The sequence below is a fragment of the Camellia sinensis genome, chromosome 2 (assembly GCF_055761805.1).
Source record: "Camellia sinensis isolate YWXY chromosome 2, ASM5576180v1, whole genome shotgun sequence".
NCBI lineage: Eukaryota > Viridiplantae > Streptophyta > Magnoliopsida > Ericales > Theaceae > Camellia > Camellia sinensis.
In genome coordinates, this window is record NC_138962.1 from 90,651,183 (window position 1) to 90,663,426 (window position 12,244).

The 12,244-nt window shown below is 32.6% G+C and overlaps 1 protein-coding gene and 1 pseudogene across 2 annotated transcripts; one reads left to right on the top strand and one right to left on the bottom strand.

Annotated features, from left to right (window-relative positions):
* Window positions 1-753: 753 nt before the first annotated feature.
* Window positions 754-2,002, bottom strand: LOC114299666 (putative LRR receptor-like serine/threonine-protein kinase RKF3 pseudogene; annotated as a pseudogene).
* A 1,535-nt stretch (window positions 2,003-3,537) lies between these two features.
* Window positions 3,538-11,749, top strand: LOC114288141 (sodium/hydrogen exchanger 2). Of its 2 annotated transcripts, XM_028231625.2 has the most exons (14): window positions 3,538-3,933; window positions 4,030-4,148; window positions 4,389-4,486; window positions 6,782-6,841; window positions 6,932-6,978; window positions 7,071-7,265; window positions 7,444-7,490; window positions 8,076-8,142; window positions 8,695-8,795; window positions 9,763-9,864; window positions 10,108-10,246; window positions 10,323-10,385; window positions 10,474-10,554; window positions 11,207-11,749. In XM_028231625.2, the coding sequence occupies exons 1-14, from the start codon at window positions 3,754-3,756 to the stop codon at window positions 11,531-11,533; spliced, it is 1,626 nt and encodes a 541-aa protein (XP_028087426.2). In that variant the 5' UTR covers window positions 3,538-3,753; the 3' UTR covers window positions 11,534-11,749. The 2 variants fall into 2 exon arrangements, with proteins under 2 accessions (XP_028087426.2, XP_082771183.1); XM_082915057.1 differs by lacking the exon at window positions 6,782-6,841 and having other exon boundaries at window positions 3,609-3,933.
* The last annotated feature ends 495 nt before the right edge of the window (window positions 11,750-12,244 follow it).

The window sequence follows — 12,244 nt, forward strand, 5'->3', positions numbered from 1 at the left end:
ATAAAAAATATATTTTTATTTACTTTTTGTTTAATCAATGAAAAATCGGAATCTAACTTTCAGTCTAAGTCAATGAAAGATTGACCAAAATTGTGAAATTTCACCAACCAAACTAAAGTAAAATTGCATACTGGTACCCAAGTGAGTACCCATTTGATAACTTGACTTGTTTAATGATTTTTATTTTTTTATAAAGTTAAAAAAATACTAATCACACCAAATGAATCCGCAGCATTGCCAAAAAAAAAAAAATTTGGTGTGTTTGGAATAATTTTTTTAATTAAATACACAATTGTGAGAAAAAAAAAATATTGATTAATGTGTATGATATAATATTTTAAAATTTTTTTTTCTTCCTTTTTTAACTGAAAAAACTGATTGCTAAAACCGGAATATGAGTTTTATCAAATTGAGTAAATTACAAATACATTCTTGAGATTTGCTTAAAAGACAGATTGTCCTCTGTAGTTTGAAAAATTACAAATACTCTTTTATTAGAATTTTTTATGTAACAGAATTAATTGAAAAAATAAAATTATTAACTGCTCTTCTACATAATAATAACAAAATTATTTGAATTATTAATTAAAATAAATTTTTGACATCATTAAAAATTATTAATTAATTTAATAATTTATTAACAAAAGAGGTTATTTGTTATAAAAATAAAAATTTCAATAGACAGAATATAATTTTTAAAATAACATAAAACAATTCATATTTTAAACAAATTTTAAAATATATATTTATAATTTAGTCTATAAAATTTGTTAATTTGATCAATATTTCTCTACCTAATAATCTTGAAATTTCGAAGCGACCAGAAACATGAGCGCACTTTATCGCAATGACAGCTGACATGTCATAGCCATATTTGAGCTGCAACGTGTTCCAATCAGAGTCAAAAAGATTTCCAAACAAGTAGTATTTAAAAAATTGGGTAAATTACATTTACCTCCCCTGAGGTTACTGACAAATACAGGGACCTCCCCTGTAGTTTCAATAATTACAATAACCTCCCCTGCTTTACCTGACAATGTCAAGATTCCCCCTTCTGTTGACTTCCGTTTATTTATTTCACAGAAAAAGTTGATGTCATCAAAGCCAAACATTAAAATGTCTATAATGCCCTCAAGTGTCCTCAACCCATCTATGTCCGGAACAGTGTATTTTTTGAGAAAATGGTGGGTAGTTTCCTTTACCTTCATTTTGTGACTGCTAACTCCATTACCATCTCTCTCTCTCTCTCTCTCTCACTCTCTCATAAATCTTCAAAAATGTCTCCTCAAATCCAAATAGGTGGTCATGAAGACTACCATTCCTCATCAAATCACACACAATTATCCTCTGGTGGCCTTCTAGAGGAGTAGTAGCAGTACAATACCCTCTCAAACCCATGAGATTCACATGTCGAACGCTCGCAATAACCTCAATCTCGTCGGCGAAAACCGCATCACCTCCCACCGAGCAATTCTTGAACTGCTTTAACGCAACTTCAGAGTCATCCGACAATACCCCTTTGTATACATTCCCATACCCACCTCTCCCAATTATGTTCAACCTAGAGAAATTCTTTGTTGCTTCCCTAATTTCATCACAACTACACAACTACACAATGGTTCTAACTCTAGGTTGAACAAATCTAGAGATAGAAATTCTTTCTACACAACTACACAAACCCACAATCTATCACAACTACACAAATCACAATGGTTCTAACTCTACCATTCGAATTGCTCAAATCAGAAAAATCAGTATCTTCATTGGTTGGGCCGAAACGATTGATAAACACCGCGGCGTAAATCGAAGGGTATGTCATGCAATCGGAGAGGTTTCCAATTGATCGGCCGTTCAAATTCGAAGGTTCGAGGCTCGAGAGACTGGTGGTGCAAGAAGCGCACGGCCAACCGTTACCAAGAGATTGATTACACGCCTTCACGGCATCGTCTAACGCCGATTTCGAAACATTGCCTTCGAATGCATCAAGAGTAGTGATGTTCATACAACCCTCGGCGATCCAAGAGGCCTGGAAACTGCAGATTTGCGAATATCATTGAAATTGAGGAAGAAATCATTTATTAGGGTTTGGTATGAAACCCAACAAGACTCGGCGGAGTCAATCGGAGGAAGAAAATTGTTGGTGGTTCGGAGATAATCGGACTGAATGAGTCGGAGACCGGCCTTGATGTAGTGACAAGAGACAGAATCGGAGTCGAGTTTTGGACGATTTGAGGATTGAATGAGTCGACGAAGGACGTCGAAATCAAGAGGACATGATGAGGCCGTGGTGTGGAGGTGGCGGGCAGTGGAGGCAGTGGTGGAGGAAGAAGAGGAGAGAAGAGAGATGTGGAGCTGTAGAGAGAGAAAGAAGAAGAAGATGAGGGACATCTGGGGAGTGATTTAGAGAATTCAGATTACACTACTGTTGCAATTGGAAACCAGAGTGAAGTTGGGATTGAGGGATGAGATGAGATGAGAGAGAACAAAAAAATTAAAATTAAAATTAAAAACAAAGTTGAATACTATTATCAGAGGGTATTTCGTCTTTTCATGCTCAAATAAAAGGGTAATATGGTCATTTTGTATACAAAAGTAACGTCGTTTATGTATAATTGACGGATTGGGGGAATCTGTACAATGTCAGGTAAAGTAGGGGAAGTTAGTGTAATTATTGAAACTACAGGGGAGGTCCCTGTATTTGTCAGAAACCTCAGGGGAGGTAAATGTAATTTACCCTAAAAAATTTTAAGCCGCCAACTAACGGCCTCACTCACTACACATGTCATGAACCCTGAAGCCTCCAATAGTGCAACCACTACAATACAACCCACCAATCACAATTTTCAATAAGTCAGTTCAACTCTCACTAGCTTTTATAAATTTTTTAGAGTCGTGTTTATGGAATTTGTTTGAAATTTATCCGATTTATGTATTTTATATGAGTTTCGAGATTAGTCTAGATGGATCTAAATTGACCTAAAAATCTAGTCATTCAAAAAAAAAGTTTAATTTATTTGGTTTTAGTTTTTTAAATTAATTTTTTTTAAAATTGAATTTTTTATTTTTCGTGTTTTTTTTTTGTTTCTAGTGAATATTTTTAAAATTTTAAATATTTTTTATATTTTTTTAGATGCATCTTACGTAGATATATCTAAAAAGTAAAATATTTGTAAAAAAATATTTTAAAAAATTAATAAATATACAAAAATATGAAAAATGTATTGAACTTTCGTATTTTTGGTATTTAGTAAATTTTTTGAAGATTTTTTTTACAAAAATTTTACTTTTTAAGTGTATTTATATTAAGTGTGTCTAAAAATTAAAAATAATTACTTAAAATAATAAAAAAAATTAGTAAAAATAAAAAAAATACGAAAAATAAGAAAGTAGATTTTTTTGAAAGTCGTAAAACTCAAGAAAAGTGAATAGTACTTCTACGGTTAACCCCAACTTTTTAACCCTCCACGTGGCATAATAGCCAAGTGACACATGCCGAGTGCAACAATCAAAACTGTCATCATTTGCAGAACCCAAAAAATCATCCAACTACCGTTCTTCCCTCACCCCCTGGAAGTCCCAAACAACGTTAAAATCAAAACACAGCCAGAAGCTTTGACACCAATCATCATCATCATCTTCACCTTATTTTAATTGTTGACAACAAAAGTTTTCTCACTAGATCTTTGTTGTACCCATTTATTTAATAATTACCCAATTGTGAATGCTAAATTCAGAGAAAACAACTAGCAAAAAATGGCCATCTCTGAAACCTTCGCATTCCTCCTCTCTCTACCCACTTCCTCATCAATTCTCAACACGGACACTGTCATTGCCGTTACGGTGTTCATCACACTCCTCTGCGCTTGCATTGTCATCGGTCACCTTCTTGAAGAGAACCGGTGGGCTAATGAATCAATCACAGCTCTTCTTCTGGTTTGTATAGTCAATAATTGAGATGGGTTTCAACAAGTTTGGCCTCTTTGTGTGTTTTTTGATTCACATATCTAATATTATGTCTATGGGGGTTAGGGTTTGGCAACTGGGTTAGTGGTATTGTTGATCACTAAATGCCAAAGCTCGCGCTTACTGGTCTTCAGTGAAGATCTTTTCTTCATCTATTTGCTTCCTCCAATCATTTTCAATGCTGGGTAACATTTCTTTCTCTCTTCTCTGCACAGATATATACATATATGTATGGAATTTCTTTAGCCAAGAAAGTTTGGTGAATCCATGGATATAATGGATTTTGTTCTCACTGTAGTATACTTTCCACCAAGTGTTTGAGATGTTACCTCTTTGTAAATCTAGTTAAAAGTGTGACTTTTTATTTTCCCTTTAATTGTGATTAGCCTTGGGTTTTAATCTGTTGAATTCATGTTTGGTTATAGTTTCCAGGTGAAGAAAAAGCAATTCTTCAAGAACTTCTCAATAATATTGATGTTCGGAATATGTGGCACAATAATATCATTCTGTCTCATATCAGTAGGTAAGATTTGTAATTGCTTGAGGTTGTTTGTGTGTGTGTGTTTCTATCTAACTTTGTTAAGCACAGTTTCTTCTATTCCCAAATTACATGACTTCTTTTCGATCTCCAATATCAAATCACGACGCATTCTAATCCATATCTTTACTCTGGACTGTTTTGATGCCCTCCGATGTTTGAGACAATCATGCTTATTTACTATGTCATAGTCCAAATTATGATATTTTGATAAAAAAAGAGGATCTTGGGAAAAAAATTTACTATGAAACTGATTCGAAGATGGCTGATTTTCAGTTGTATTCCCAGATTCCACTCCAAATCCAATATAGAAAGGGCAAAATAGAAAGAAAAAAGACAACAAAATTGAGAAACAAGTGAATCAAGCCATTTGGCCTAGTGGTTGTGTTGCACCACGTGTGAATTTGTAGGTTCAACTCCTATGGAGATGAGTTTGATACTTATAGTGTGTATTTTCTCTCCCCATTATGGGGTTTTGTTTGGAGAATTGTTTTTTTTTTCTCAAGTTTTGGCTAATAGCGATTGTTAGGCTAGCAGCCAGTTTGATATAGTACTTGTCATATTTGTAATTGTTTGATTTTTGGAAAAAATGTAGTTTCAGAGTTTTGGCATAATTACGTCCGGCTCTCTTAAAACTTTAATTTACGTGACTCTTAGAAGGTGTTTGGTATAACTTATACAAGTCTATTTATTTGAGTCATATCATTTCTCTATTTTTTTGCACAACTTTTTGTAAAAAAATTAAAAAGTATAATTTTTTAGATCATCTCAAATACCCCGTTAGTCTCATTTTCATCAACAATTCATTAATTATATGGATGGAAAAATAATGTTATATTTTTTACACTGAAATATATATTTTATTTTATTTTATCTTCTATTAATTTTTTGGTCCCTTTTTAAACTTACTAAATGGGAAATCAGTGTAATTATATCAAAATTATGGGACTACTTGTATTTTCTCCAAAATTTACTAAAAATAACGTTAGGATAATTACTATTAGCGTAATTTACCCACAAACATAAACAAAACAAACAATTTGGTGGAGAGTGGAGAAATATCAGATGCAAGGTTTCAAAAAACGATGTTACATAACGGTTGTGGCCGTTACGAAACGGTTGCGATGGTAGGCGCTACATTACATCCGCTTGTGCAATGTGACGGAAATTCGCATGTGTAACGGCCGTAACAGTACTGTAGCAGCCTGTTATACACCGTTACACACTTTTATAATATTCTGAATAATTTCATTTCCAACAAAAAAAAAATACCAAAACAAAACAAAACTTTACAAAAAAAAAAAAAAGATAAGATAACAACGAATACTCAAGAAATCTAAGTCCTTAAAAAAAAAAAAAAAAAAAAAACTTGTATGAATTTTTTTTCTTTATAATTTTTTTTTTAATTTTTTATTTCATTACATTAACATGTAAAATAAAAAATATATATATAAATAGTGGTTGTATTTATTTTCATAATTATTTCATTTAATATTTAATTGTAAATATTTTTTTATTTTGTTACCTTAATGTGTTGCCTAAAATTAGTAGCTCAAAAATAAATAAAATCAGTAGCTCAAAAATAATTTTTGTTTATGGCACAATTTTTATTTTTATAATTGTTTCATTTAATACTTAATTGTAAATAATTTTATTTAGTTAGCTGTAAAATATTGTCTAAAAAATATATTTTAAAAAAAAATCAATAGCTCAAAGATAATTTTTGTTTATGGTACAATTTTTATTTTTATAATCATTTCATTTAATAATTGTAAATAATTTTTGTTTAGTTAGTTCAGGTACTGGTAAAAAATAATTTTGTAGACATTTTAAATCAATTATTCTTAAAGTCATTAACTATTGAAAGAAAATGTAAAAAACTCATTTTATAGTGATTTAAAAATAGGAAATATATTAGATCATATTTAAAAATTAACAAAAAATGATCAAAATCTATTTTAAACCTCAATAAATGTGATTTTGGAGGGGAAAAAAAAATACGTATCAGTAGGTTTTTTCAAATTGTGCAAAAAAATAAAAAAAAATCACAGTTACTGCAACCATTCCACTATGGCTTTTATACCCATAACCACAACTGCGCGCCACAATCATTACGGTGACCGCAACCGCTTTTTGAAATCTTGGTTGGGCTTTTAATTTTTTTTTTTTGCATTTATGTTTTCATGCATTACTCATTAAATTGTTATTTTACACTACTTTACTATACCGAATAAAATTCAACAGAGTCTAATGTGACTGTGGTTTTTGTGGAAACTGTAGGAGCCTATTGGCTATTCAAATGGATTGGTGTAAAATCCCTGGAAATTAAAGATTACTTAGGTGACCTCTACTCATTTTTTAATTGAATTTTCAGTACTGGTCTCTATTCATTCCTAAATATTGATTGTCTTGAGCATCATTTACTTGCAGCTATTGGCGCCATACTCTCAGCAACCGACTCAGTTTGTACCTTGCAGGTACAATCCAATATCTAGTCCAAAAACCATGGATTTATAGTGGAATACTGAAACATACTGTTAATTTGTGATCTTTTTTTCTCGTGTTAAAGGTCCTGAATCAAGATGACACACCCTTCCTTTACAGTGTTGTCTTTGGCGAGGGTGTTGTGAATGATGCTACCTCTATTGTGCTTTTCAATGCAGTTCAATCTCTTGATGTCAGGAATGTTGACTTTTTGACAGCCTTGAAATTGTTGGGAACCTTCTTATACCTCTTCTTCACTAGTACTGCTCTTGGAATAGCAGTAAGTTTTAATACTGCAATGCAAAGTTATAAATGTTGATTATTTCAAGGTTTGGCATTTTACTATTCTGCAGCCTAGACTCAAATATATATGGCTCAAACTTTGTTCCAAATACTGTATTTAAAATTAGTGTTAATGGGAAATCATCGCCTTTTGACTAGCTTTTCGTGCATTTCAGGTGGGGCTTTTAAGTGCATATACCATAAAGACACTTTACTTTGGAAGGTACAATGATGGGTTTTAGCTTTTTCTTCCCATCCTCTAGTGTTATATTGGCTGCTCAGTAGTCCTTTATATTTTTAGCACAAAGAGAAAAGGATGTCATATTTGTTTTTTTATGGAAAACGTTTGGTAGCTCAAAATCTTGTGGTTCAAATTGCTCAAAACGACGTCATTTTACACTCATTTACACCCAAAACGACGTCGTTTTGAGTGATTTGAGCCATTTGAGCAACAAAATTTTGAGCTACCTAGCATTGTTGTTTTTTTATATCCAATTGCAAAAGTCTTACTTTGATATGAAGTTAAGAAAAATGAAATGGAACTTCTAACAGAACTGATGATGAAAGTGTAAAAAACAGTTCGCTTGAAAATAGGAGATGAATCAAATTTTACATGTGATGTGGTTTCATAGGGGGTTGGTCACAGTTGTATAGAGTCATATAAGGAAAAATTGTACCAACAAAAAATAGTCGAATGTATATAATACTAGCCTTTATTTCATTGAACCATCATTGTCATCGTTCTAAGCCTGGACTATATCTAGTATCGTTTGATTTTTATGTTGACATCGTTGTTCTTTCTTAACAGACATTCCACAGATCGTGAAGTTGCAATCATGATGCTTCTGGCCTATTTGTCATACATGATAGCTGAGGTACCAAAGAATTCTAAAGAAAAAAAATAGAAACTATATATATCCTTTAAAATTCTCCCTATAGTATTCAAGAAAAATGATAATTTTGGTAATTATATTGTTTGTCTTGAATAAAAAAATGTGCAAGTAGACATTTTTATGTTTTTTCTACAACATAGACCACTTAATAATCACCATTTGTTGTTTTTCAAGGACATTCATAGCTCTCATCTCTGCTTCAGCTGGTGTTGAAGTCTTGAATCTTTGATTGAGTTAAAAGTGAACATGCTATTTCTTTTATATTTTCATGCCAGAGAGGTGGTTTACGAATTTGAATAATTGAAATTTCCTATGACAGAAAAAGAAATGAATTTGGTTAAAGTAAGTTGGAAAAAGGTTGTTTACCAATATGAAGAAACTTAATGTCGTAACCTTTGGCATAAAAGGATCGATTCTGATATTTTATTTCATTTTTCTTTTCTGGATGTTTAAAAATGGTTTTGATGATCATAAGCACATTCCATGTGTTGGAGATTTCTTGAAAAATGATAGTATATACGTTTCATCTTGCAGCTGCTATCTCTTAGTGGGATTTTGACAATTTTCTTCTGTGGCATTGTCATGTCGCACTACACATGGCACAACGTTACTGAAAGCTCGCGGCTAACAACCAAGTAAGGATATTTCTCATTTCTATACATTTACACATACTAACATCTGATACGTCATGCATGTTTCACTTTGAAAACCGTTCATAGGTAATCAAAAATATAATAAAAAAGGCCAATATCAATTGATGCAAAAGTGAATTGTGTAAGTTACTGGTCAGGTGACGTAGCGCCAAAAGAGGAAAAAATAAAACAAAAACAAAAGCAAAAGAACAGTAGCAGGTTTTATCAATCTAAGAAAACATGAGGATGGCAGTAACTCATTAGAACAGAGGCTAGATGACCATGCAAAATTTGGGAATAGTCAGTTACTTGCAAGTATAGAATCCAAATTACTTGGTGTTTACAGATGCATACAGTGCACCACAAGCAAAATTACTTATTTATGGACAATAATATTGTTCACTCAAAATAACATAATTAAAAGAAAAAATGAAAAGAATCTATAAGCAGATTCTGATGGCAATGTTGTCATTGATTCTGATTCATTGTTGTGTCAATCAAAAGCAACCCTACTAGACCAAAGGGTTGGCCTAGTAGTTGAGGTGCTCCCCTTGGGAGGCATGATGCCCAGGTGCAGCTTCCTCTTTTCCTGTTCCTCTCCTACTGCTGACCAAAAATGACAAAATAATAAAATAAAAAATACAAAACAGAACAAACCTACTGTTGTATGGAAGGTCAGATAACTAGAAAAAATATTTTGGTAAATACATGCTAATAGAAAACACAACTCAATAAGATCAATCCATTAAATAATTACATAAGCCCAACAAATACTTCATTTTCACTGTGCAATTTATTCCATGTTTTAGTTAGCTGTGTGTCTCTTTCCTTTTGTTTGTTGTTCTGTAATGCTAGATCCTACGAGTTTAATAAGCTTGATCTGGTGCTGATAGAGATAGGAGGTCTTTGATCTTTGTCGACGAATGAGAAAGATGAATAGTTCTAACTTTACTTTGTTTGATAATATCAGGCACGGGTTTGCAACTATTTCATTCATTGCAGAGACTTTCATATTCTTGTATGTCGGTATGGATGCATTAGACATAGACAAATGGAGACAAAGCAAAGCAAGGTAATTGCACTAATCCGATTTTCACCGAAATCTAGTAGTCGAAAACCAATTGTTGACAAGGGCTTTAATTGATGATGATGACATGGGGGTATACAAAGGTTATACTTATAGGAGACATAACCACATCACAATTAAATCACATAAAAATGTTTTGAGATGACTGACAAATTATTTTAATTCAAGACTTGAATAAATGACAAACACTCCCAATTCATCTAAATTGGTTCATACTCTTTGTTTCAGTGCATCAACTTCAGTTGCCGTCAGTTCAACTTTCTTCGCACTAGTGTTGGTTGGGAGGGCCGCATTCGTGTACCCTCTTGCGAATATTTCTAATTGTTTTAAAAGAAGAGACAGCAGCAAAATTGCTTTAAAGCAACAGGTGAGATTTGAGGGCATCTAAGCACGTATTGCTGTCATTTGATTTTCAAGCTTCGCTAACTATTTTGAAATGTCAGTTTATTGTATGGTGGGCAGGCCTAATGCGAGGTGCAGTTACTGTTGCTTTATCTTACAACCAGGTACATAATATATTTTCCAGTTCCTAAATTTCTTTATTAAGATGTGTAGGTTTTGACTGATTATTGATGTCATAATCTACTTTTACAGTTTTCTTCTAGCGGGACAGATTCGCCTGAGCGTTCTCTAATGATTACAAGTACAATAATTGTTGTTCTGTTTAGTACAGTGGTAAGTAAGCTAAATGGTATTTTCTTAGTTTTTGCTAAACTTAGAAGTTCAATCATAAAGCTGACCGCCCCTGAACTTTCAATGCCTTTTTTTCTTAATATAATCAAACTACACACTTCCTTAGGTAGAATTTTGGGTTTAGTTACACAAATGCTCTCCAAATACGCATTCTATTATAGTTTAGTCTCTAATCTTTTAATTGATCTATTACACTTTAGTCCTTAGTATTAGCACCATTCCAGTCAGTAACAGAAAAGGGGTATTTTCAATATTTTGCAAAAAGAAGGAAAAAAAAAAAAAAAGAAGCTAAACTAAAAGATTGGCGAATGAATGCAGGAAAGTGCACACTTCAGACACTAAAATGAAGCAAAATGCATATTTTAGGAACCAAGATGATAAAAAAATACATACTTGAGATCATGCATGTATTTGGTTATTCTGATTTTGTTGATGTTCATGTAAAATTTGAAAAACATCCCTCCTCTGCTTACCCTTTTTAAAGCGTAATAGATTACATATTTTAGGGACCAAATTAAAATATTAAAAGATTGAGGACTAAAGTATAACAAAACGTATACTTAAGGGTGAGTATAATTAACCCAAGAATTTTTACATTCTTGAATATCAATGTGTAACTTATTTATTGAAACAGGTGTTTGGTTCAATAACAAAGCCTCTGATTGAAGCATTGCTGTTAAGACATGCAAAGCCAACATCAGTTTCAGATGTAGGTGATTTTGCAAGCCTAGAAGACTTGAGGCTTTTATTCCTCGAAAATGGAGATCCGACTGATAATGGCAGCGGCCAAACAGTGCCTAGGAGAAACAGTCTAAGGTTGTTACTTGCACACCCTTCTTCTACAGTTCACTACTTTTGGAGGAAATTTGATGACAGGTTTATGAGACCGGTTTTTGGTGGGAGGGGCTTTGTTCCATTTGTTCCAAGCTCACCAACTGGTGCAGCTGATGAAACTTCTTGAATTAGAAGATCAACAACAATATACGTTTTTAATTAATTTTCTTTTCATACATATATAAGAAGACGAAGAAGAAGAAGAAGAAGAAGAGAAGTATGAGGAAGGTATACAAGCCGCAATTGTGTACAGTAGAGTTGATTTTATTTTTTGAACACTTTTTCCATAAAGATTATGTAGTTTACTCTTGAATAAATGTAAGTGTATGTTTTCATTTGCAAAGTTCTTAGTAAATGTTTCTCCGCCAAGTTATGTTTATAGCTCGTTCATAAATTCACTCAACCACCTAGACTTAAAAGAGGTTCAATAATTGGTGAAAAGTCAACGCCTATAGGCCATATGATATTTGGTTCAAGATTTAATAATTTTTTATGATAAGGATATGTTTAATGAAATTGTTTGGTGAGAATGACAAATTATTATTTTGAATAATTTTTCTTTTTCCAATTTCACCCCACTGCCACTAGACTATTGTTGAACCGTCATTGGCCAGTCACCAAAAAGTTTTTTAGAAAATTCACTGTTGCCGGAAAATTTGGCAGAGGTGGACAGTGGCGACCGTTGGTGGTGGTGATATGGACAAATAAATAGATTATGCAGACAAATAGGTGACATATAGAAAAATAAGAAGACGATACGTGGATGGATATATAACACTTAAATAGATAAGTGAATAGATAGACATATGGATAGAAGTAATATGGTCTTTCACATTAT

What these genes read in the sequence shown, in the direction of transcription:
- LOC114288141 (XM_028231625.2), top strand. Translation starts at nt 3,754, where the DNA reads ATGGCCATCTCTGAAACCTTCGCATTCCTCCTCTCTCTACCCACTTCC. An exon ending in AGCTCGCGGCTAACAACCAA is followed by an intron (nt 8,796 to 9,762) that starts GTAAGGATATTT and finishes TGATAATATCAG; the next exon opens with GCACGGGTTTGCAACTATTT. An exon ending in TTGTTCTGTTTAGTACAGTG is followed by an intron (nt 10,555 to 11,206) that starts GTAAGTAAGCTA and finishes TTATTGAAACAG; the next exon opens with GTGTTTGGTTCAATAACAAA.